The sequence below is a fragment of the Quercus suber genome, unplaced genomic scaffold, assembly GCF_002906115.3.
Source record: "Quercus suber isolate HL8 unplaced genomic scaffold, Cork oak 2.0 scaffold_633, whole genome shotgun sequence".
NCBI lineage: Eukaryota > Viridiplantae > Streptophyta > Magnoliopsida > Fagales > Fagaceae > Quercus > Quercus suber.
This window is the reverse complement of record NW_027070075.1, coordinates 99,353-126,581: the sequence shown is the minus strand read 5'-3', so window position 1 is coordinate 126,581 and position 27,229 is coordinate 99,353. Positions and strand designations below refer to the sequence as shown.

The 27,229-nt window shown below is 31.8% G+C and overlaps 1 protein-coding gene across 3 annotated transcripts; it reads right to left on the bottom strand.

Moving 5' to 3' along the window:
* Window positions 1-4,493: 4,493 nt before the first annotated feature.
* LOC112034620 (SKP1-like protein 21) lies at window positions 4,494-14,356 on the bottom strand. 3 transcript variants are annotated; one of them, XM_024067438.2, is made up of 11 exons: window positions 14,115-14,354; window positions 12,682-12,771; window positions 12,402-12,449; window positions 10,769-10,993; window positions 10,285-10,476; window positions 10,091-10,201; window positions 9,821-9,899; window positions 7,781-7,881; window positions 7,476-7,654; window positions 5,341-5,456; window positions 4,494-4,933 (listed from the first exon to the last, which is right to left on the bottom strand). In XM_024067438.2, the coding sequence occupies exons 3-11, from the start codon at window positions 12,435-12,437 to the stop codon at window positions 4,911-4,913; spliced, it is 1,062 nt and encodes a 353-aa protein (XP_023923206.1). In that variant the 5' UTR covers window positions 12,438-12,449; window positions 12,682-12,771; window positions 14,115-14,354; the 3' UTR covers window positions 4,494-4,910. The 3 variants fall into 3 exon arrangements, with proteins under 3 accessions (XP_023923206.1, XP_065621559.1, XP_065621558.1); XM_065765487.1 differs by having other exon boundaries at window positions 4,494-4,927; window positions 12,402-12,771; window positions 14,115-14,356; XM_065765486.1 differs by having other exon boundaries at window positions 12,402-12,771; window positions 14,115-14,353.
* Between the last annotated feature and the right edge of the window lie 12,873 nt (window positions 14,357-27,229).

The following is a 27,229-nucleotide window of genomic DNA, read 5'->3' as shown; positions in this document are numbered from 1 at the left end:
TTTGGTTGTGTGCATGATTATTCTAACCAGTTTAATTCCCGCATGATGCGCGGTGCAATTTATTATTAGTTTTATCTAATATTTTAATAATTTTTACCAAAAATCTTATAACTTAACTGGTTGGTATCTCAATTTTCAATAAATACATTCATGATTCAAACCCCTAACTATCGATGTATTAAAAAAAAAAAAAAATTCAATAAATTTCCTTGTAAAAAATTATAATCTCTAATTATTTTATAGACAAAATAGAAAGATACTAAGAGTAGTGTAATGATTTGATCACGCTATATGTGTGTGTGTGTGTTCACAAATTGAAAATTTTATGATATGGTGGTTAATATTAACAAGTGTGTGTCATGGACTAAAAAATGCATATATCATTTGATTATTATTCTTTACATTCTGGATTGTGTTATGTAAGCTTAACTATGTGTTTATGAGTTCTTGGACACCTTTTTCATGCAAGTCAGTTTTTAAGGGTGAGTTTTATCCATGAGTTTTTAACATTCGGTATCAGAGCCAACTATCACCCTAAGTAATCAGGCATAATTCATTAAGTATGAGATCAAATGAGTTGTAGTTTTGTAGTCAGATCTTGGAAGGAGCGACCTAGAAGTTAAATTAAAATAACTGATAGGTGAGTGGGTCAATGTCGCTAGAGTGAGTTGTCGTGGACGTCGGCTACGGAGCGTGGTGGTATATTATGATCCTAGTATCTTATATGGATTAAGTATAAGTTTAACTATGTATTTATAAGCTCTTAAACACAATCTCCTTATAAGCCAATTTTCAAAGATGAGTTCTACCCATGAGTTTGTAACAAAAAATTTCCCCTATTTGTTTAACATTGTTTTAATTGTTGCAAAAACAACTAAATTTGAGTAAGAAAATCATATTTCAAATCAATTGTTTCTCACATTAAAAAAAAAAAAAAAATTGTTTCTCATATAAATCTGAGAAAAATGATATTAAATTTTCATTATACTACAATAAAATAAACATATTTATTCTATTAGCAATCTTTTGTAGAATAAATACTACAATGTATTTCAAAACAATTGTTTCTCACATTGAAAAAAAAAAGATTGTTTCTCTTATAAATCTTAGAAAAATGATATTAAAATTTCATTATGCTATAACAAAATATACATATTTATTCTATTAGTAATCTTTCTAATTATATAGAATAAATACTATAATGTTAGTTTCACACACATACACATAGTTAGGAAATTTAAAGGATTAAGATTAATTTTAGTAAATTCACTAATATTTAATTTTTTATGGCTTTTGTGTCAATTCTTATCAAAGCAACTAAACATGAGTAAGAATGTCATATTCTAAATTTATTATTATTATTCCAACTAAAAACTCTCTCTTATATAAAGTTTATAAAAATAACCATATAAATTCATTTAATATAAATAATTAATGCACAATTATAAATAATTAATATATGCATTTACTCTATTACCTAATTCAATGAACTAATACTTTGATATAAATGCAATTTTGTTGATTTAGAAACCTAATTAAAGAAGAGTTTAAGAAATGCACTACATGACAACCTCATACTCTCTAACATGAGGTCTCTACTTTCACATTGCTCTGGGGCTCGGCTCAACACATGTACAAACTTTGCATGGGTGGGTTTAATTTGGATTGGGAAGGAATTAAGGTTGATTAGCCTCTTTTATTTTATTTTCAAGAATTGTACAAGGACAAATGTCCAAACCCCAAACCGAAGGGGGAAGGAAAGTATCTTGTGTGTCTAGTGTGTGTCATCTTTTTTATTACATGTGGGTTTCATATCTATGAGGTCCACATGTGAGAGATGAGGTATATACCAAACACATAAGATAATTATTGAGTTCATCAAAAAAAGAAAAAAAAATTATTGAGAAATATACTTTCTAGTTTGACCCTTAAATTTGGGATTTTTATTTTATTTTGGCTTTTTATGTTTTAAAATTTCCATTTTGACTCTTCACATTTGATTTCGTTGTCATATTGGTCATGTTATTTGTGGAGGGATGAGAAGCCAAGGACAAGAATGAGTGAGAAAAGATTAACACCAAAGGAGCACACCTCGAGAAGTATTGTCAAAGAATCCTTAGAACAATATGACGACACAACCACAAACCCAAGAAGATTAGAATGCCCGAGGACCCCAAGGATACCGATACATCCTCGAAAGGATTGAAGTCCAATTTTGAAGACCATTGGGCATGTATTGAGGAAAAGAAGAAGAAATTGTCACCAAGTAAGAGAAGGAAGAGTACAGATAAAACATCCATCACCTCCGCATTCTATGCTTTGTACTCACTTTGCTGGCCGCATTAATAGAGAAATGACTCCTAAACAGTGTCATCACAGTTTATAACTTACTTCTAGTAAGACCCTGATGGGACAATTATTAGGGAAAATAAGTCCTAGCCCTCCAAGTGGAAGGCCAAGATACAACTTGGATGACTATATAAGAGAGACAAATCCCTACGAAATGGGGGATGAAACATTGAGAGAGAAGAGAAAAGAGAGTGATAGCATTGTTACCTAAGAACAAGTGTAAACCTGCACCTCAGACTAAACCCGAGAAGCATAACTTAATCAATCCAAGACTTGTGTTATTCAGTTTCTTAGACTTGTGTTATTCAGTTTCTTTGACTTGCATATATTCCAAGCACGTATTCCAATATCATCTGATTAACTCACTCTAACAAGGGTAACTAAAGTTGATTAACATTCCATTTCTATAAATAAACTATATGAGATAAGAATTTAGCTTATCTAATTCTGACCAGTCATGTTATCCATTTTCGTTAGTAATTTCTATAAATAAACTGTGTGAGATAAGAATTTAGCTTATCTAATTCTGACCCGCCACGTTATCCATTTTCGTTAGTAATTTGGTGATACCTAATATGAGTGACATGTTTTAACGGATAGATGGACATGTCTTCTAAAAAAATAATGATACTTATTGATACTTCTGCTTTATTTGTTTCATGTAAAATATTTGTAAATGTAAAATATTTTCATTTTATTGTGTTTGATTGTCTACGTGAAAATACAATGGAATTTTTTTTTTTTTTTCATATTTCTTCAAACTCACCAGGTCCACCCACCCCACCCATCACCCAAAACTCCACATCTGAAGAAAAAAGCGGTCACTAAAACACCATCAGCCACCAAACCACCATCAACAATTCAAAAAACAACCGCCAAAATTGCAACCAACCATTAAATCACCGCTGACCACCCAAAAGACAACCACCATCAAACAAAAATCTAGATTAGAGAGCGAAGAAAAATCTCAACAAACCCGTATCAGTAACCAAAAAAAAAAAATCCCAAGAAACAAATAGTATAATCTGATAATCTAATTCAACAGAGGCGAGATCGGGTAGCCACCAAAAACCCAAGACTGTCGTTGGACCCAAGGGCTGTGCAAGAGGGAAGAGAAGATGGATCAGTGCCGTCAGTTAGTGGGTGTGGGTAGGCATCGATCAGTGAGTGAGAGAGCTTAAAGATGGAGAGAAGGAGATAAACTAAGTGAGAGAGCTGAGAGATGAAGAGAGGGAGAAGAACTGAGAAAGTGAGGTGGAGAAACTGTGGGTCGAAGTGAGAGGGAGAAGACTATATGTAAAATGCTTCACCGATTTTTTAAGTGTAATTTTACATTTTTTGCTTTTGGTTTTTCCTTTTTTCTGAAAATATTTTAAATTTGGCCAATTATTTTACTGCATAACAAATGGTAAAATGTGAAAATATTTTTTTTAAATATTTTACATCAAAACAAATAGAGCGTTAGTATTCATATCACTTTAGACTTATATGGACGAAGTGTCTTAATTGACGACACGTATCTAACACTTAAAAAATTATTAAATACTCTCAAATCATGGATAAATAGTGCTCCCTCTTTACACATTCATAGTGAATCTCACTATAAATTTAATGAATAGACCTCACCTTGAATGTGAGAAGAGAAAACATCACTTTCCGTGCTCTAAGAGTATCTACGAATTACTCTAATACTTAATGGTCAAATTATTAACATAAAAAAATTTATATAAACATGAATTATCAAACATTTAATGAACCATATACATTCAAGTAACCATATATTACATTATTACCAACAAAAATAGAGGACAAGAGTACCAATGAAAATTTTGAAATATAGTAAAATAATAATAATAATAACAATAAATAAATTTTATTTTCATAAATTCCTTTATACATACATATATATATATATATATATATGATGTGAAATTCCTTGTCTATATTGGTCATTGGCGGTTGTCCAAAAAAGTTGGCTCGGGGTTTTTGTTTACCAAATCAAAATCATACTGAACTAATCCTTGAAAAAAATAAATAAAAATAATCAAACCAAACTAAATTGATTAAAACCCAAAACCGAAAGTTTGATTGGTTGAACGACTTGACCTGGTTTCTCACGCAGTCCTGCTTACGTTATGCACAAATTGAACAAAAATAATACTAATAATTTATTTAGTAATCATATACAAAATCAGAAATAATAAATTCTTTACGAAAGGACACAAATCTAACGACAAGGAACTCCCACTAAATGCAAAATTGCAACTCATTACAGACTTATGATTGAGCAGAATTAGCTCAGAAATAACACTTTTTTTCTTTTTCTTTTTTTCTTCCCTCAGAATACAGGTTGCACCCAGAATCAAAATTGCATCCTGGCTAAGCACAACGAACCAAAAGGAAAAAAATAAAAAAATAAAAAATAAAGAAAGCTCACATGTCAATCCCCATTAGTGACAATAATGTCAATGACAACTCCTGTAAGGAACTGTAAGAATCTGGTCAAAATTGTTCAAAGCCATTGGCCAATCTCAGAGCGCAACCATATTTTATTTTACGGATCATTTCCACTCCGGGTCTGGTCCTATCAATGCAAACAAATTATTCCGTGAGTATGATAGAATATAATGGTGATAGTTGAAAATATTAGCCTTGCTTTATCCTCAATCAAGAACCTAAAAACAGTTATCATATCATTAGAGATAATGCACCCACACAGAACACCGGGACTTGCAGATAATTCAAAATTTTATATAACAAAATCAGGGTTAGTAATATTCTAATGAGGAAAAAATAGATACAGTACATGAAATGGGGGCCAAAAAAAAAAAATCACTTATTCTGCAACTTCTGTACGCAACAAAAAGAGAAGCTGGCAACTATTTTGGCACAAAGGACTAGAACTAGAATGGATCATGATCATGTAAAGAGCATATCTGAAGTAGACACTGCATGGAGAAACTATAAAAAGTGAGGGAAGAGTAATCATACTAGAGTATCTCTTTATGGAACCATTTCCATTGATGGATAGATGTACTGGCCTAAGAATCTCCTGCATCCTTTTAGGCCAATCTGAATTCAATCTCCGCGCAAAATCTTCCACCTCCCTGAGTCAAAAGAAATTATGTAAGATAATAGAAACAAGTAATTAAAAGGTAGAATACAAAAATACAAAGAAAGATGCGATTCTTTATCCATCTAACTAATTATTATTTGAACTTGTCTCCACAAACTGAATTGAAAACAACTACAATGGGAATGGAAGGATAAAAAGGTAGAAAGGGAAGGGGGTCGGGGGGGAGGCTCCTGTGACAGGGGTAAGGGTCCTAAATCATTGTGCCCATTCCATGAAAATGGGTATGATGATAACTAAAATGAGATTGTCTTAGTATCAACTCCCCGCCTCAAAAAAAAAAAAAAAAACAGAGCACATCAAATTCATCCTTTCCTGTCTGGCAAATTTCAGATGGAAGTGGTAAAACAACCCTATTTCAAATTATTCTTCTCCCTTTTTGGACGAGTAAAACCTATTTCAAATTCTATACATATCATATAAATTCCCACTCAGCATAACAGAATAATTGTAAAAGGCCAAACCATTGTCATCCTTGGCAAATTCACAATCCAAGTCTTAAATACAGCATCTTCCTAGAACATCAACATAGTGAGATAAAAACAATGGAAATGCAGTCAGCTTAATAATCCAACTCCATGCCATCCCCAAGGATATTCTTGTGTAATAGATCAACCAGAGATTAGACAGATGGTAGGAAATCATATTAACTTCAACAGATAAAAACTATTTTGAGATCATAAAACATCTACTTGTGCTTGTCTGTTAATCCACAATTTACTGAGTCCCTTGCGCATCAAGAGTTCTACCAGTATCATGTAAAAACCACCCCCCCCCCCCACCTCTGTACAAACCAAGACCAGTTTCAATAGTCCAACCTCTTTAAGGGAGCAATAATTGCAACCCTAGTTAAAAATACACAGTATCATAAGTTTGAGGCCTATCAAACATCATTTCTTATTCCATCTTGCTCTCACATACAGAAACCTATTTGGACAAACCCTTCATCCATAGAGCATCAGCATATTTTGTTAAAAGCTAAAGTAACCACCTAGGAAGCATGGACACTTCATTTGGGGTGTTATAGTCGTGTCGAACCCGTGTCAGACACGGAACACATCTGGGACACTTCTACATGTTTGTCCTAGCCACTTCTACAAGTGTGTCACAGCTGTTTCCTTTTCTTTTCTTTTCTTTTTTGAAAAAATGCAGGACCCGAGAGGGATGCTTAGGTTATGTTTGGTAACAGTTTTTGTTTTCTATTTTCTAAAACTTGTTTTTGGAAATATAAAGAAAAAAGAGTTTTCTTGTATTTTTGAAATCAAAAACATGTTTGGTTAGTTGAAGTTAAAAAACAATTTTTAAAGAAAAAAATAGAAAACACTAAAATATGTTGTTACTAGGATCTAAACTCTAATGCTAACTTATTAAATAAGACAGATTCATTAAATCAAATGCCTGTTTCATTGTCTTTTGAAAACTAAAAACTAAAAATAGCTTTTTGCATGTTTTCAGTTTCCTCCACAAATTGAGTTTTGAGAACAATTTTTGTTTTCTGTTCATTTTGGGTTGCCAAACAAGTTTTTTAGTCTAAAAAATAAAAAATTGATTACTCTTAATTGATATATGTTTAACAGTATATGCAAAAATAAATGCTTAACAATATTTAAAAATATAATTAAAATATATATTTAATAATTAATTAATATGCACATCCCTGTTGTGTTGTGTCCTAATTTTTAAAAAAATTCTGTGTCGCCATGTTGTACCCAAATCTATACCTGTGTCCGTGCTTCTTGGGTAAAAACTCATCAAAGAAAAATTATTGTTTCCTAAACTCTGCTCAAAGAAATATTTCTATTTAATAAGAACCAATTTGAGATGAGGAACAAGAATATACATGTTAGCCCTAAACTGCATGTACTCCATGCATGCATAAATTTTTGTGCACTCACAATGAGGAACACCAGAAACTAAAAAAGGAATCCTAATATATCTTCCCTGTACAAAAGTAGCAAGTGTGTTCAATAACCAGAAAATTTGTCTGACTGACCTATCAATTATTTCCTTTAGTGCAGGGTCAATTTCATCATCAATATCACCATCATCGAACTCAACCTTATTTGCGAAAGCATCATCTTCCACATCAAGTAATTTTGATGTCTCACCAGGATTGGGCCGCAATTTATCAACTTCAGAACTATGGCATGCAAAATTAAGACCATTTGAATCCTATAACACAGAAAAGAAGAAAAAAAAAAAAAAAAATCAGTTACTCGACAGCTTTGACAAACGTGTTTCAAGTTTCAATGATCATCCAGGGAGAAAAAGAAGATACAGTGACATGATGGCTCAGACCTTACGGCTTTCTATGGATTCGTCTATAGAAACACTTTTCTGTTGATCTTTTCTTCTCCGGTTCTTCTTTTTATTCTTTGAAGCTTTAACCCCCTTAGAATCTGTGAAACAGAGTTTCCTTACCTCTAATGAGGCCTTCAAAAGGAAATAAAATGGGAAAGAAAAGGACTAAGAAGCTACACTTCACAGCCCTTTTTTTTTTTTTTTCGAAAGAGTCTCTAATGATCAAACATACAGTAAAAGGTGGAAGCATGGAATCCAGGAAAACACACTAGCAAAAGTTAAGACATGTATATAGGTATTTATAATTTGAGTAAAACTTACTAACTGTATCTTAAGTTTTCTAATTAAATTCAACCATGTGGCCTTGGAAATTGTAACTATAAGCTGCAGTGGCCAATAACCCACATGTTTGAATTTAGTTGGAGAACTTAGGATACAACACCTAAGGAATTGTACTTAAGTTTTTCCCTTAAGCTTTTATGTAGTATAGGAAATGTTATTTTCTTGTACTTCATAATCCCAGCAAAAAAAAAAAAACAAAGGATAAATGATACAACCAAATTATTATGTTGTATTACTTTTTTTTTATATAAGTAAGAATCATTAATGTTGTATTACTAAAAATAAACAAGCCCACGTGATTAATTAAATTTAGCGACATCAAAAATATCATTTACAAAGAAAAAATACAAACAGATACAGTAATCAAACATTGATATGAGGAATTAATAGTGGCCACACGTCAGCACCACAATAGATCCCACCAAAAGCTCAACTCCCTATATACTCTGATGTGGATCCACAATTAGATGTTGGGCATCTAAGCATTTGAAGGTAACTCCACTGGATTGCTTATATCAGCTCATGTCTTAATTAGGACTTCTAATCATACATTGTTACCAACCCCCCCCCCTCCCCCCCCCCCTTGGATTGCCAATATCAGTTTTTGTCTTACTCTCACTTTTTAGCCAAACATGGTTATCTCCTACGATGCACGGACATTGGTACGGGTATGGGTATGATATGGTGACATGAGAAATTTTTGAAAAATTATAACATAATACGGAAGATAAGAAACTGTTACGACACAAGTACAGCACCCCAAATAAAGTGTCCATGCATCCTAGGTTATCTCTCTCTCTCTCTCTCTCAAGCTTTTCTTACTTCAGTTCAAAAACTTAAAAACATTCCCAAAAATGAGTCCCTGGAAGATGACAAGAAGTTCAACAACTGGAAACCATGCCCAAAACAATGACTCTAAAAGAAGACAAGAATCATAGAAAGCAAGTTATTTTTGTTCATTTTGTATTTTCCTAAAATAAATAAATAAATAACCAAACTTGATTCAATGTGATTAGGTTGACTTCAGTAAGATAACGACCTAGAAGGGCCTACCTGATATGGTACTCAAATGTGAATCAAGTCAATCTTTGGTTTTTATCTATATGATGAATATTGATGCAATCTTGGAACTTCTCTTTAAATGCTTCAGCTAGGGCATTTGAGCCTTGATATTAAGATCAGAATCAAAATTATTCTTTTATTGATCGTCAGTTTTGTAAAGCCAATGAAAAGGCTTCTTTGTCATGAAATTAAGAAGTCAATGATGAATCTCATTTTGCCATTCTACCTCTAACCTTTCAAGTTCCTCTTTTGTCTATCCAAAAACAAATTTCCAACCCATGTTTCTCACACCATTTGCTTTTTATTGCAACTTTCAAACATAAAACCCTTCTCAAATAAGACACCAAGAAAATCTTGTCGGAGAATAAAAACTAGCATGCCCCAACACCTTACTTTTTTTCCCATAAGTATATTCTTATTTTCTCTTATTCCAAAGGACTAACATTACAGTATGAGGAGGTTGTGTTAATAGTAATATTAACCTTCAAAATTGAATGGTCAACAGTGTTGTTATACAGGCTCAAAAATTCCAGTTTAGGCCAGTCTACATAATTCCAGATAATTGTGTGGAGGTGGTAAACTAAACTTATGAACTAAGCATACAACATAAAGTAGACAAACTTTCATGTATACCTCCATTTCCTCCATTTATAAATGACAAGAGATCATCAACTGAACGGTCATCCACGTGCTCTTCTTCAGCCTCAACATTCTGAAACATATGGCAGGCTCATTTGTCATCAACCTCAGTATACAGTTTTAGGAATTTAATGGCACATGAACACAATTGCTCAATACATTTGAAGTGCAAATGAATGTCAAACCAAAAATTCACAATTAAGGTGTAAAACTGCAGGCTGAAGAATAATATGGAATGGACAATAGCATGTAATGCACAATCACCTTTAGTTTCTCTCTCTCTTTTAGTTCCTTCCTCTTTCTTGCATACAGTCGATTCAAAAGTCGAATGCGTAGGTCATCCGTTGTGTTTTTTAAAGGTTCCAGTTTCTCTTCCTGGATTAATGGATTAGCATTAGAAACAACAAAGATGATAAAAAGGGCACTAAACATATGCAGTTCTCACAAGCACCAGGCACCTCTGTAAGATCGTCAGGTAAATGAAATATCTCACGAATCTCCTCAGGGGTTTTCCCTTCTATTATTCGTGCAAGTGCACGACTAGTAAGATCCACTAAAGGCTTTAACTGGAGGCTGTCAGCAGCAGATGTCAACTCACAGAGCTTCTTTGTGTCCATCCTAATGAACTTTTCATCAAAAGACTTGATTTCCTATGCACAAGAACAGCCTAAAGTCAAACACCCATTTGCATTCAGAGTTGGCCATTCTTAACCGTGTCATCTTGAGTATAAAATTAGAAAGCAAGAAGTTAAATAATTGGTCCAAATATCTCAGATTTTTCTTTCTAATTGGTATATTACATATGTAGTAGGCCTTGAACCCACGATCTCATCTCCATCCCATTTGTATGGGAGGAGAAGGTGCAGGTTAGATATCATTCAAGAGCATGGAAAGAACATAATCCCAATTAAATGGAAAATGAAATTCGGAAACATGTAGAACCTTGGGTGAGTGACCTGTCACTTGATGAAACCTACAGTAATCCAAAATTAAGCTCAACATAACAGGATTAACTTGTTGTGGAAGGGATATTGCATAGTTCTTGGACGATCCCATGCCTTTTTGCGTTACTTCTTGACGTATCATAGGAGAAAAGATGGCAACCTTTTGATCCACTTGTTGGATTGAACCATCAGCAGTCTGAAGCCAGACATAGGACTTCATCATCTGAGAATGCATATTGGCAAAGCTTCAGTATCAGTGTTAATACTAAAATACAGAAAAGTTCGTAAAACTGAGGCCATAAAAAGTAATCAGTAACTGCAAGAATTAAAAGCTGCTAGAAAAAGGAGCACAACCTTAAACAGAATTAATATCATTTTGAGTCTGACGCATTCTATATTATGCTGTGTCATGACTTGATTTTTATTTAATAGAAAAATAAAGTCACAGAATATCTTTCCTTGTGGTTTGCATCTGTTCAGAAATTGGGTTCACCTATCTTTCTGAAGGAACAACAGGCCATCTTTCCTTATGGTTTGTTACGGACATCTTTCCTAGGGAAACAACATGCCATCTCTTCCAAAGGACCATCACTTATATAAAGAAAAGCATCAAAATCTGGTGGGAAACACAGGAGGTGGTTGCACAAAAGGCCTTAATTCAGATCTCCTGCCCCTGGGGCTTCGCTAAGGTCGTAAAAAGGTAGCATGGTGTTGGTAAATTTTATGTTCACCCAAAAAAAAAAAAAATAGAGCATCATCGTTCTCATCACACAATAATAGTAACAATATGATATTTCACTTCCCCAAGGAGCAGAAGCCTTAAAATCTGTCTTCACCTCACCCCACCCCCTAACAACAAAGTGGATATTTTCAACTCCCCACAATACACACACACATGAACTGCAAATTTTCACTCTAGCAACCTTCCAACTTTGTACAATTAAGGTTAAATTGAATGTTCATTCCCCTGGGTATTAATGATTAAATCTACTTTAAAAGTATTGCTGGTCTTTTATGGATAGAATTCATTATTGATCATATTAACTATATTGATTGTCTTTATTTCTTTCTATTTCAAACCTCAATCCAACTACATAATTGCATGGAATATCCTTTAAACACCTAAGCCTTAATTTACTTTTCGGAAACTAACCCTCTATAACCTACTGATACCAACAATTCTCAAGGTGCCTACGTAAACTTGGCATGCATTTACACATATTATGTTACATGGGCATCCATGATTATATATATAGTGTTAAAAAGATCAGAGATCCATATTATGTGGTTTGACAATTGAATAGCACACATAAATTTATGTGCAATGATTATATCATGACTATATAATTTGCCTCATACCAACGCAAAAAGACACATAATGTTTGTTTGTGTGCACATGCATGTGTGTACGCGTTTTTAAAAAGACCAGAGATCAATATTCTATAGTTTGACGATTAAATTGCACATATAAAGTATGCACAATAACAGTGAATGGACCACTCAAAAATTAGAAAAAACTACCCCTTAATTGACAAGGAGCCAAGAAAATAAAAGGCCAAAAGAAAGTAGTAAAATCCCAAGAAACTCCAGTGACTGAAAAGGAAATGAATGAAATAGAAAAGGCATCATACCTCGGGTTTAATAACTGCCATATCAACTTCTGACATCTCCCAATTATTCTAAAACACAAAGAAACATGAATAAATAAAGCTCGTTTGCAATAGAAGTACAAATCTGTTTCCTAAAACTCAAAAGCTCCAAGAAGGCCAAATGACAGCTGTCGTTCCTAAGTAATCAGAGCACAACACAAGCCATAATGGACCAAGCCCATCAATAATATAACCAGCCTCATGTCCCGATGAATATCTTTGGATTCAAAGTTGAACTGGCAAAGCAGGAAAAGTATGCAACCTTGCCAACCACAGAAGGCACAGATGCTCGCTTCGAATTTCAACGATAAGTACCCAGACGAACAACAAAGTTCAATTCGTGCCCAGTGTTCTACAAATTTGCAGAAATCAATATTCAAATATTTGCAAGGAAAATAACATTAATGGGGAAAAAAATGCTGAATCAAAGACACAGATTTGTATCCTCATAACCTAAACAAAATGCCAAACACACACACATTTGTGTGTGTGCTGTGTTCATTCACTTCATCTATACAAAAGGAAGCCAATATCTAAATCTCCTAATTTGAAGATTGAAATAATACCAATTATCAATTTATGCAATCCAATTCTACCTACGCAAAGAAATATGAAACTACCAACTTGATAAGTAAATTCTTTTTTTTTTCAAACGATTTACACTTCTCCAAAGCCAGCATCCTGTATCAATATTCCCCATTCTGACAAAATTATTGATGACCCTTGATATTCATGAGGGAATTTTCACCTACACATCCTAGCTGAAGCACCATGACTAAAAACACAGAACATATAAATGACATAGGAGGATGCACCACAAGTTCAATCAATCAAGAGGATATTGTCAATGCAAATCTCCACTGTTTCTGAAGCATCTTACATAAATATATTCACCAGCATATAAGATCATCAACTTTCAGATAACATTATGAAAACAAACATGCAACAAGAGGTAGCTGACTATTTTTCATATGTACTATATAGAGGTAAAAAAAAAAAAAAAATGAAAAAGACCCTTAAAAGGGTATGTAGCTGAACATGGACTCTTTCTAATCTTTCAGCACGTTAAAATCTGCCATTTACTAACTTGCCACTCACACATATCAACAATTGCATTTCAGCCCAGGTCTTTTTCTTAGTGGTCAATTTGATAACTCTCATCAGTATTGGGGGGAAAAAAAAGTCCATTAAATTAAATTAAGCCACATAGTTGATAGTTGCATAATTGCATAATTAGGCAGATTTTAGTGAAATTTCAGTGTCCCCCCATATCTTATTTCTTACATAATTGAACAATCCACATTTCAAGATTTTTATTTCTTTCTTCTTCTTCTTTTTCCTTATCATTCCCCACACTTTTCTCAGCAGCCAAACATACCTAATCAGGTACCAAACAAAACGAATACAAAATAACAGAACAAAAGAAAAAATTGCCTAAACAATAGGGTATTAACACAATAACCTCAATTAATTACCAGCCCATAAATGAACACTAATGAAAGGCTCACAATATTACTTAAAAAAAAAAAAAAAACCCCCACGAATCAATCAATAAAAGAAAAATACAATACAACACAATAAAACCCAATAGAGGCTTATAAATGTCTACATGTACAAACAGATAGTATTCCACATCCATGAATGCATGTGTGTGTATAATTGTATATGAATGTGAAAGCGACATGTATGATATACCTGTGACTTTTGAGTTGAGGAAGAAGAAGAAGAAGAAGATTGAATGAATTTTCAGAGAGAGAGAGAGAGAGAAAGAAAGAACTGAGCTTTGAATTGGATTCAGGGATTGTGGCGGGTGTACTTGTCGGCGAATCCAAACCAAAGTACTATGAGAGATAGATAGACAGAGAATGTTTTTTTTTTTTTTTTTTGGGTTTTTTAAGAAAGAAATTTTTTTTAAGGAAATGTAAAAAATATGTGACTGAAACTAATTTTGAATCCAAACCAAAGTACTATGAGAGATAGATAGACAGAGAATGTTTTTTTTTTTTTTTTTGGGTTTTTTAAGAAAGAAATTTTTTTTAAGGAAATGTAAAAAATATGTGACTGAAACTAATTTTGATTTTGATTGTTATTATTATTTATTGTGCGTGTGAGTGTGTGGTGGGCAAATTAGGAGGGTGAGTCTTCTCCATTGATATAAAACGTCGCCGCACAGACACACAAATTAGGGTAAAAGTTAAGGATAAGGACCAGTTTTTAGTTAAGTTGTTTAACATGTATGGTGAAGGGTTAACATTTTTGTTTTCTTTTTTTTGCTATTAAAGAAAAAAACAGGTTGTTCTATTTTCAGAGCTTTTAAGAAGATTTTTCAATGTGTGGGTCCGTTCTATTATGATCATTCTTTGTCTTATAATAATTTATGTTTTAATCTTAATGTTTCATGTACACTTTTTTTTTAATAAATTTTATAATAAAAAAAAAAAACAAAAAACAAAAGAAAAACAATCGGTATGTTTTCCAATGAATGGATAATGGCTCAGTTCAATCCAGCACATATAGATTTGCATTCAATACAGCACTTCTTTAAAATAAAAAAAAAAATAAAAATAAAAAAAACCCCTCAAATACAGCTACATCTCAATAATTTTTTGCCAAACTCACTCAAGGCTTGGTTTGGCTCTATTTTTTATTTATTTTTTTAACTTTATAATGTTTTTAATATTTAAAAATATATATTTATATATGTGTGTGTTGGCGCGCACCATTTTTTTTTTTTCTGATTTAATCTAACCTTTCAAATAATGTCATTTAAAAAAAAAAAAATCATTTCTTGTTCTTTTATATGTATAAGGAAGGTGGTATCTTTGGCCAAATTATTCCACTTGTCAGAGACACTCTAAAAATCTTATGAGATGATAATGTAGTGGATGGAACTTGAAATCCTCGAGTTTACAACACATCCTTTAAGAATCTTCATTCGGCAAATCACTTATTTCCGGTTTAACTGAGATGTGTCCATTGAGTCTACCATCTCAGTGTCTCGTAAGACTAAGAAATATATTTGGAAGAAATTGATAATGATTAAGACATAAATTGTAAAAATGAATGCATATCTAACAATGTGTTTGAAATTTTAGAGGGAGAGAAAACTCAAGAAAGTAAAGGGCACAAGGAAGAAGGAGAGGGGAGGAGTGGAACCTTTATTCTTTCTCCTTTCAAATTTTCCCTTTTTTATTTTAAATTTCTTTTGGAAGTAATAAGGTAGAACATTTATTAGTCGAATGTAAATGAGAGGTTTGTCAGCTCAACTGGTGAATTAAAACCACATCCTCTTTCCTTCTACCCCATCCTTCCAAACGCATTAATGGACTTGCCGTCATAATAAATGGTTAATCACTTAATCTAATTGTTAATGGCCTTTAGATCAAGTGGCGTACCTTGAAGTCTTTGCCTAAAGTAATAATTATAATCTAATGAAAATAGTTATATGTATAAGTAATTGTCAAACATATAATTCTTTGAGATATGCAGATAGAATGAGAGGTGAGATTTGAATCATAAGTACAAAATATTACAAAATATGTCACTAATATTGGGCTATTACTTGAATCTCGTTAAACATATAATTCAAGGATCAACGTGGTACATATTTAAAAAAAAAAAAAAAAAAAAAAACCTCATTCTATAATCCAATATCCTATAGACATTTTATGTCTAATCATGAATAAAGAATCATGATTTACACATAATCGAATTCCAGTCACTGGTAATTTTCGGCCCACATACATGTATAGTAGCAGCGCCCAAAGTCCAGTAGTTTTTAGTTGGATCAAAACAAGGCCCATATGGGCGTGTGCATTGATGAACATTGGACTTAAGTAAAAGAAGCTCTGTGAAGAGCGTCTGAAAGGCAAAGAGAAACAAAGGTCGAAGTTAAATGTTAAAAAAAGACTTCTTCACTTATTATTATTATTATTTTTTTCCTCTCTCACTATTCTCTTCTTTTTCTTTTTCTTTTTTGGGTCCTGGTTGCTGAAAATGGCTGAAAGACTTTTTTTTTTTTTTTTTTGAGAAGAAAATGGCTGAAAGACTTGATTAAATGAAATAAGGATATATATATTTTACTGGGTCAGGTTAATGGGTGTCTTAGGTATTTTTTAATGAATAATTTTAAGAAAGTTTTGATATCATTTTTATGGAAAATATAAAAAAATTTCAAAATATTAATTGATTTTTTTCCCATAAAAACTTTTCTAAAATGGTTCACTAACAAATGCCCTTAAGGCATCTGTTAACTTTTCATATATTTTTAAAGAAGATATAAGTACAATTTATTATTTCAATTGAATGATACCTCAAGTGCACTACATTAAGTTCACCAATTAAATTCAAACACATACATATACCTGCACAAAATTTAATTATCCCTAGAAAAAATAATAGAGTTTTCCTTTTATTGGTTAATGCAACCATGTATTTCTTTTTTTTCTTTTTTCTTTTTTGAGAAACTATTTGAATTTAATTGAAGAACCTGATGTATTACATTTTAGGTGTTGTATCTACATTTTATACTCAGTCCAAAATATCTCACCCACCTATAAATACACATAAATCCACACATAATTTCACCATAAATACTTAGGGCATGTTTAGTAGACTATAATAGATTACAGACGTTGTAATGTAGTAGTTATTCCTATAGTTTAATTATTCTTTAGTTTGATTATGTTTTTATTATAAAGAATAGGCATTCCTTATGAATAACTATTCTTCAAAATGAGGAATAACTATTCATTTGTTAAATGTTGTACTAGCTATTCTTTAGTAGGTGCAATAATTTCAAAACTTAATATATTTCCAAATAAACAAACTTTCCATATACATCTAATAATTATAATAAAAAAAAAATAATAACACATATCTCTCTTAAATTTTAAAATAATAATTTTTAAAGAAATATAATTGTGTGAGTAAGATATTTCCTAAAATAAATCTTAAGTTTTATTCTAATGTTATAACTCACAACCAAACTAAGGAATATGTTTAGTTATTACATTACAACATATTTTATTCCTAGTAATAAATATTGCAACTCCTATTGTAATCCTCATTCAGTGTACTAAACATACCCTTAGTGAAAAGTGGATTTAATATGCACCAATTAGTGAGTTCTAGTTAACTCAATTGGTAAAATCTTTGATGGTTGAATAAGAGATCTGGGGTTCAATCCCCGCCTACACCAAAAACCAATTGATGTCTTTGTCTAATAATAAAGAGCTATCATCAGGGGTATATGCTATAGGTTGAAACTCTCTAAAAAAAATGCACCAATTAAAAATTAACACTTAAAAATGTTATAAAATTGAGGAGTGCTATGTCTACAATATTTTCACAACAAATTACAGGTGACAAGTTATATTATTGGTTCTAATTATAATCTACAACTTAAATTACTTTTTTGCCTACTTATAATAACTAATAACAACTCAGTACTTAGCATTTGTTGTGAAAATGTTGTGAAAATAATATTTCTCTATAAAATTATGTGTGAATTTGGGTGTAGACCCAAAGTTTTGCAAAATATCCTCACTGACGATCAGCCTTAACCACCCTAGCAAACTCTATTTACTATTTGTGATTAGTTTTTTTCATGAGTTATCCTTGTATATGTAAGAAAAATGAATGTATGGGCTCTTCTACTCTTGCCTCTTGGAGTCATTGTGCAGTGGGAAGCTTAGGCCCTGTTTGGATGGCTACTACTTTCTCACTCTTCACTCATCACTCAATTCTCATCACTCATCATTTATCACTTAAAATACCCAAACTTCCTAAAGGTGGCACGTTTGGCACACTGTTTCCAACTTCTCATAACTCAAAAAATTGTACTTTCTGTGGGACCCATACCTTAGCACCTTGTCAGTGAGTTTTGTTAGCCTACTCGCCTCACCCTCATTTCATTTCATTTTCTTCACTACCCATTTCCCCTTCAGCCTTGTTACTCTCCCAAAACCAGAGATGAACCTAGCTAAAATAGAAGAAGCTCGGACTTGTGGCGCTGATCTCCACCATCACCAGGGCCGCTTGGTCTCCTCCAACGTGTAGCAACGGCACCAATCTCCTCCATCGTGACCCAACGGCGCCGATGAAGTGTGAAGAAACATGACCCATTTCCTTGATTTGTCACAGACGATCTCCTTCGACATGCAATGGTGGAGAAGTTTTTTTGGTTTGTTTTTTGTTTATATGATATTATTATGCTTACCCATATGCTTGTTTAGCTCAAATCTAATGATTTTTTCCCTGTTTGGATTATATTATATTGTTTTTTGAAAATACTTGATTTCTCATCAACTTAAGTAAACCAATTGAAATAGATGGTTTAAGTAGCTTAAAGGCTTTGAATCTATTAAAGATTTTCTGGGTTGTTTATATTTTGTTGGAATTTTTAATTGTTGAAGTAATTTTAAAAGAAAATAGATCAATCCTGTTTGAATAATAGTATTATAGATGACTGTCTTCTTTTTACCAAGAAGACAATGGTTTAAGGTTTATATGTTTCGATGTACTGTGATAGTGTGTATTGGAGTATAGGGTGGTTTTGTTTGTAATGGTATGGAGGTGAAGGCAGGGCAGAGGCTTCTTTGTGTTTGGAGTTGTGGTGGTATGAAGTTGGAGTGATTGTTTTGAGCTTGATGAAGAGAGCCGTTGCTTCTGCCATCAAAAGTTGCACCTGGTGTGACTTCTCTCTAATCGTGGGTCCTAGCAATGTGTGTTTATTTAACAAAATGTCATGTAAAACATAGTTTTCATAACTTGAAAACACCTAAAATGTGTTTTCAGTTTTGCTAACTCATCACTCAAAAATCAGAAAATTGAGTAAGGGAAATAAAAACTGAAAACAAATCCAAACACACCCTTCTGCCATGGGACCCACTAGTTTTGAGTTATGGGTGATGAAAACAAAGTGATGGGTGATGGAAAACATGAAATCCAAACAGCCCCTTATTCACAGAATCACAGTGTTTTTTTTTTTTGGAGTATTAGACTCAAAGTGTAATAAGTATATATATAAACTCAATATTTTATTGTCGTGGGGCCTAAATTCAAATATCACCTAAAAAAAAAATTAATTCATGTCACAAACTCCTGGCTTGATAATGAAAAACAATCATCATGAAGTAGACTATAGTAGTTATAAAAACACATTAAACTAATTAATTACACAATAAATTATTGATAGTTTTAATTGATTACATTAAAACCAATTAATTACACTACTGAATTTAGGAGTGTTCATGCTGCGGTGCGTTGCAGTTTTGGACCATTTTTATCACCGCACTTTGCGGTTTGGTTTAGCCAAAACCATAACCACACTGCATATCATTTTTTCAGTCACATGTGCGGTGCGGTTTAAAACTGGGATATTTTTCAAATTTTAAGCTATTCCTGCTCTACCCAAAAATGATTTTTCCCTTTGCTTTAGGTCAAGTTTTAAACTACTGAGTTAGTTTTTCTTTATTTTGAGCTGACTTTTTTAATCAATATTTGCTAGGGTTATTAAACTATTAATAATATATTTAATATATAAACATAAATATATTAATATAGAGAGGGTGCGGTGCGGTGCGATTTGTGTAGTTTTCTTATTATAAAACTGTAAACTGCTATGTACCATGCAGTGTGGTGCGATGCAATACATAGTCACTTGTGATGCGATGCAGTTATGTCATTTTGTAGGCAATTTTAGAGCGGTTTGTACAATTTGGTGAATACCCCTAATTGTATTTATAAAAACATATTAGTGATAGTTTTAATTGACTACATTAAAATCAATTAATTACACAATAAATTTTTTAATTTAATTATTTATTGACAATTCTACCAACAATGGAGGAAAGTGAATTTAAACTCTGAATATTTTTGTGAAATATACCAAGAAATATTAGATGAGTTACAAACATTGTTGGCAATTATACAAAAATTTAAATAATCTGCTATTGATTTTTCAGTCAGACGTGTGCTCCCCCCGGCTGATAATTGATCTGCCATGACCAATGATTGAAATATATGTCATCTATAATTGAACTAAGACAGTTCATATTATTCTTCATGAATCAAAGATCACTCCCATGTCTCATCCATTGTTCTCAGACATTAGAAAAAAAATAAATAAAAAAACAAACAGACAAGAATTTGGTTGATCGTGTATATATTTTGTATAAATGCAAAATGCTTATCTTCATTCATCATGCTAGCTCGTGGCTGTGGCATGCATGCCAAGTGTCTTTCAGAAACAGTATGGGGATTTGGACAACACCAGAATATCATCTTATTTTATTTCTGCTTATTATTTCTTGAGCCAGAAATCTAGGTCACGAAAGCTTCCTGGCAATTTTAAACCAGCGCATACATATTCATTATTAGTGGGTCTGGTCGGCTCTGCTTGTTAGGCAGGTGAAGAGAATATGCAACTCCCTCACATCACAGATTCTCTCAGGCTGCCACAGGGATGGAAGTGACGTTTTTTACGGCTGATGTGAAGCTTATGGTGATGGAAAACTTTTTTTTTTTTTTTTTTTTTTATAGGGATTTAGTAACAGTTTGGTGGTGTTATAATAATGTTATTTGTATTTTTTGAAAATACGTGCGGATAAAAAAGTACATGAAAATATATATAATATTGTTTAAAATTGAAAACATGTGTTTAAACATATGTACTAAACATGCTCTAACGTGTGTTTTTAGAGCATTCATTAGTAAATCATTTTATAAATTTTTTATAATAAAACGAAAAGAGATATGCTAACGGATTAGGACAAGGACAATGGTTAACAATCCATTTAAAAAAAAGTTTTTTTGGGAAAAAAAAGAAAAAATAATTAATATTTTGACAGTTTTTCCTATTTCCCATAAAAGTTGTGTCAAAACTTTCTTAAAATTGATTGTTAACCATTGTCTTAAGAGCATTCGTTAATATGATCCAAACAAAAAAGTAATTAATTGTTTTGACAGCTTTTTCAATTCTAAATAAATTTTTTTTCCAAAAGGCATACATTAACCGGACCCTTTTTTATAATAGGAGGGGGGTGGGGAACAAATGGCAACATGAAAGATGCTTTTTTGGGAAAAAAAAATTGTTAAGATATTAGTTTGTAATGAAAAAGTTTAGTATTGCAAATCATTTTACAATTTTTTTTTTTACAATTGTGACGTGGTAGAGTATAAATGATGGAAAAAATTATGAGTATCTATGAAAGTATGAAAAAAATTATGGATTTACTATGTGAGAGCTATGACAAAAGAGTTGTGAAATAGTTTATGGTCTTAGAACTACTCATTTGTAATTGGAGAAATTGAATCCGTACTATTTTCATTTCTTGGATAAAATTTATCAGCTTCATCAAAGTAGGACATTTTGGATCCACTCCTTAGAGGTAAACTAGGTTACACAACTTCACTTGCTAGAATTATGTATCATTTCTAGGGGAATTTCTAATGAAGATCATGTTAGGTTAATGTGTTTTGGTATTGTCAAACTATGTCAAATTATGTGTCTTTTATTGAGTTTTGATGCGTCTTAAAGTTACAATTGAAAACCAAGTTGAAAACACAAAATTTGCTCAAGAAAAGCTCAAGAAAAATACATTTTTAGCATGTACCTTGATAGTAGATCGATAGAAGTTGAAACTTATTGTCTCCTTGATAGCAGCTCGATAAATCGAGATTTTGTTCTCGATAGAAGCTTGATAGCAGCTCGATAGATCGAGCTTCGTGGATTAGCAAAAATCAGCAACGCGAAAAAGCCCATAACTTATTCGTTTGAAGCCCAAATTGAGATCTGTTTGAACTGGTATTTAAAGGACATCATAAGCCATCTATTAGAAGGTTTTTCAAAGAGAAAAACACTCCATTTATGCTGCCAGGGTTTTGTAACCAAGTTTTCTCTATTTCACCAAACCAAAGAGTTTCAATGCAGATTTGAAGATTCCATTGGTCAAGAAGCTGAAGTCATAGCAACCACTACAGACGTGCTACTGTGAGGGAAACCTTCAAGAGGTTCTTGAAGTCAATTGGAGATTCCAATTGTGATTGTGGGTGGAGTGTTCATATATTGAAGAGTTCATAAGTTTTGAAATGGTAGAAGATTTTTGCTGTAAGTTTATTTACTAGGATTGTAGAGTTTAGGGATAAAAGTTTTGTACTAGATCTGAAACTTCTCTTTATTATAGTAGATTGTTTTTTGGGAAGGTTTCTCCTTAGGTTTTTTACTATGAAACTAGTTTGTTTCATTGATTTTCCTGAATCATCATATCTTGTCTTATTTACTATTCCGCTGTGCATGATTTTGATATGATGTTGATGTTTATTTGTTTAACTAAGGATTATTCATGATATATCTAATTAACAACTTGAGTTTAAAATTTGTTAATTCTATTAACCAGAGTCTAAATTTTTCAACAAATCAAACATAGGATGTTTGGGTCTACAACTCATCTCAAGTTTCCAACCACTATGCTGCACTTTAAATAATTGTATAAAATAATGGTGAAAGTACTATTTTGGACTTTATATTTTGGGGTTATTGTTTTGTCTCTACATTTTGGTAGCAGTAAATTTGATATATGTTATTTTCAACTTGTAATCAATAATTTTTCTTGTACTTGCTTGATAACCAAACACAAAAACACAAATCAAATTTACCAATCTCCAATTCCAATAAACACATCAAATTAGCAATTAAAGAAACTTTCAAACCCATAATGATTGCAAATTGAAAATAACAATAACCAAATTAATTAAATGTTAAGAACAACATGGACCAATTTGATTACTACTAAAATATAAAGACTAAATTAACTAATATGACCAAATTAATTGCTACCACGATATTAAAACTAAATTGATAGTGACCTCCAGTGTAAGGAACAAATTGATATTTTTGCTTAAAATAATTTGAAAATTTTTTGGGGGAAAAAAAAGCCTGTGGTTGCTTAAAATAATTAGTCGCTAACTCACCATGATTGGCAGAGGGCCATAATTGGCATTACACGCGAGGAGGGTACCTTGCCAGAAGAGTCCAGCGTTATTGTGAGTTGTGTAGTGCAATAAATAATAAACTTTTTATATAATAATAATAATAATAATAACAACAATATTGTTTTAGCCTATAATCCATTGTATGCCTTGCCCGGCCATTATTTTAGTTGTGTAAGAGCATTAACATAAGTAAGTGTATAATAAAAAAAAGTGTAAAATTTATATTTTTTTTTCTAAAAATAACCCACATAAATGAATGTATAATTATAGAAATTTATAAGTTTACTACAGTAATTGTATAATTTTACACAAGATAAAGAGTGGATTGTGGTTGCTATGTGAAAAAGAGAAACAACTAAAAAATTAAGAAAATTTGATATTTTAATAAAATGTATGATAAAATAGATAATATGATGTGGAGTGTTTTGAAACCCCAATTTTTTTTACTTTTTAAAAAGTACAAATATAGTTTAATACATTTTGAACAAAAAAACTAAATAAATTGTTCTTAAACAAATACCAGCATAATAAAGATATATAATATCCAAATCAAATGATCAATTGAAAGTTGTGACTTCAAGTATAATAGAGGTATAATTAGCATAACGATTTCAGTATAATAGAAATATATAGCATAATGATTTTCAAGTTAGAAAACATGGCTTCAAATTAAAATTTCAATTGATTTTTGTCGAGTGCAAAAATGTAAGCATTAAGAGTGTGTTTGGATACCGTTTATTTACTGAAAACTGAAAACTTATACCGAGCTCTGTAACGCGGGCTTGTAACCCAAGTGGATTGGGCTCTGGAGCTCGCAATTGCCTCGTAGGTCCAAAGATCAGAAAAGGGGATGACACGCATCGTGGGCTTTCTGCCGTACCTGTGCTGGGGTACAGTGTGTGTATAAGAGACGAGGGCGCAGAGAAGAAAAGATTCCTCTGTGAACGGTCGCTCAGTCCAAATGTTTCTGGGTGGGTGGCGTCGATCTTGTTGGCTTATCAGAACTGAAAACTTATTACTGAAAACATTGTAAATAATTTTTTAAAATGTAAATAATGCTGTGAGATCTAAATTTATCTAAAAATATATATTTTGCTAAATTTGACAGAAAAGCAAACAATATCTATACGACATACTAAAAACGTAAAAGTCAAAACTCGCGAATGAAACAAAAAGTCCAATCCAAACGCACAATAATTAGTGTAATAAACACTAATAAACATTCTATTACTATATCATATGATATGGGGGTGGATATCAAAAATAAAAGTTCGTTAATAGCAGAACGGAATTTCATGAGACACTGGTTCCTGGACTATACCCAAAAATTTTCATGAAAACTACAGTGTAGTGAGCCGTAAAGCGTGGCCCACGTTATGTTGCGTGAGGCTCCCTTGTTTATAATATAGTTATGGTGTACCTAACTTTACCAGCTACCTAGCTAAAGTCCAAACCATTGATTCTTTCTAGGCATGACTAGTCAGTACTCGTGACCCCTTTTCTCAATTTCGCAACGGTCTTGATTCTCAAAAAAATCACAACGGTCTTAAAAGTAACGGCTAAATTTTCTCAACCATAGAATATATTTCTGTGGTGGTGGTGGTGGTGTTTTCACCCATCATTGAATCCTAGCCGTTTATCATAGAATCTGATCATCGACTGTACTCTAGAATCTCTGGTGTATAGCACTATAGCACAAGTGCAGTGATATGACCAATTTTGTCCCCACATTGTTTCGGCATGATTGTGTAAAAGCCAGCAGTGTAATGGTAAGTGATTTTAATAATGAAAAAGGTGAGGAGTGGGGATTAAGAAAAGATGTGCAAAAAGATAAGGACAGCACAGCATCCTTATAATTGTGACAGAGCAATCTTTATCTTTTTGCACTTTCCAGAAACATCTCTCTGGATTAATCCTCTGAATACCAAAGCAAAAGAAAAAAGAAAAGGCATTTTTCCATAACATTAATATTAGTACCAAATATTTTAGGGCATACTTTACTACAGTTCTCTGGTATATCCTCTATTACAAGAATAGATATATTTTTCTTCTCATCTATGGTCTGCCATGTAAAACAACTGCGACAAAAGGTGTGTTGTACCAAATATTTTTCGCATATTTTACTACAATTCTCTTATATGTTTTATTCAGTAGGCTGTAAATAATTGTTTATCATGATTATAAAAATACACATATTTTTCTTTATCATTCATAATTTGTCATTTAGAACAATTGTAACAAAATGTGTGTTGTACTAGCATTATTACTTTCTCGAACATTTGATATATATATATATATAAATATATTTGAAAAAGTTATTTGATGTCCTAAAAGCACTGGTTAAGGATATAATTTTAGAAAATTTTTATGAAAAAATAAAAAATAATTAATTTTTTTGATGGCTTTTTATATTTCTGATAAAATTGTATCAAAACTTTTTTTTTTGAGAAGCAAAACTTTCTTAAAATATTTTATTAACAATTGCGCACTCAATGCACCCCCTAACTTGAATTTTTAAAAAGAGAAGTGATACGTCTATAACATTTTCACAACAAATCATAGGTAGTTAATTGTTATTGGTTCTAATTTGAACTTATCACTGAAATTACTTTATTGCCTCGTCACTAACAACCTATAACAACCTGTCACTTAGAATTTGGTTTGAAAATGTTGTGGACGTAATAATACTTTTTTTTTTTTTTTTGTAAAAAAAAAAAACCACCGATCAATGAAATGATTAAGGTCTATTATTTGGGTTTCTTTTTTTAAAATTTTTTTTGGCTTTTTCTAGGTGAAGGAATTAAACTATTATTTTTAAGTATAATGACTAATGAGCCCTTATATTTGATCTTTTATTAAAAAAAAAAAAAATTATCTACCACGCGCACTCTTAGCGCGATAGTCACTTCACAAATATTAAGTGCTTGTGGAGTAGGGCTTTGGAGTAGGGGGTAAGGGCCAGAGTTTAGGTTTTCAGAAGGGAGTTTTACAATATATATATAACACTTATATTAGATTAGAATAAAATTTCTATCTTATATATTTAAAAAAAAAAAAAAAAACCCTACCAAAAAAAAGACTGAAAAAATTGGTATTTACTAAATAAAAACAAGATTTGAAATTGAGTTAAGAATACTTGTAAACAGAGACTGGAATGATAGGGGTGTGCATGGATCGGGTTGGGTTGGGTTGAGGAATTTTTTGACCCAACCCACCATGATGGGTCAAAAAAAATTCAACCCAACCCAACCCACATGGGTCGAGTTGAACCCATGGTTTGACAAATTTTATTATTATTATTATTATTATTATTAAATTGAGTAGAAAAAAATATATTAATATTAATATATTAAAAAAACCTAAAGATTGGTATCAATTAACTCCTTAAAGGCAAACAACACTAATGACTAAACAACAATAGTAATTTATTAGGATTTGTGTGAACTAATTACTTTTATATAGGATAGGAAGAATGGTTATTTAAAAAAAATTATTAATTATATAATATTATATATATATATATATAACATTAAATTAGTATTAGTAGGAGGAACCGAGGAAGTGCTGCTCTACATCTGTTTTTTTTTTAATTATAAATATATATATATATATATATATATATATATATATATATATATATTATATATATTTATATATATATTTATAATAAAAGGTGCCTACAGTTGATTTTTTTAAATTATTAAATATATAATATATTTTAATATTTATTAAATATGGGTGGGTGGGTTGGGTTTGGCGGATTTGTAATTTTATGACTCAAATTCAACCCGACCCGGTATAATTTTTTTTTTTTT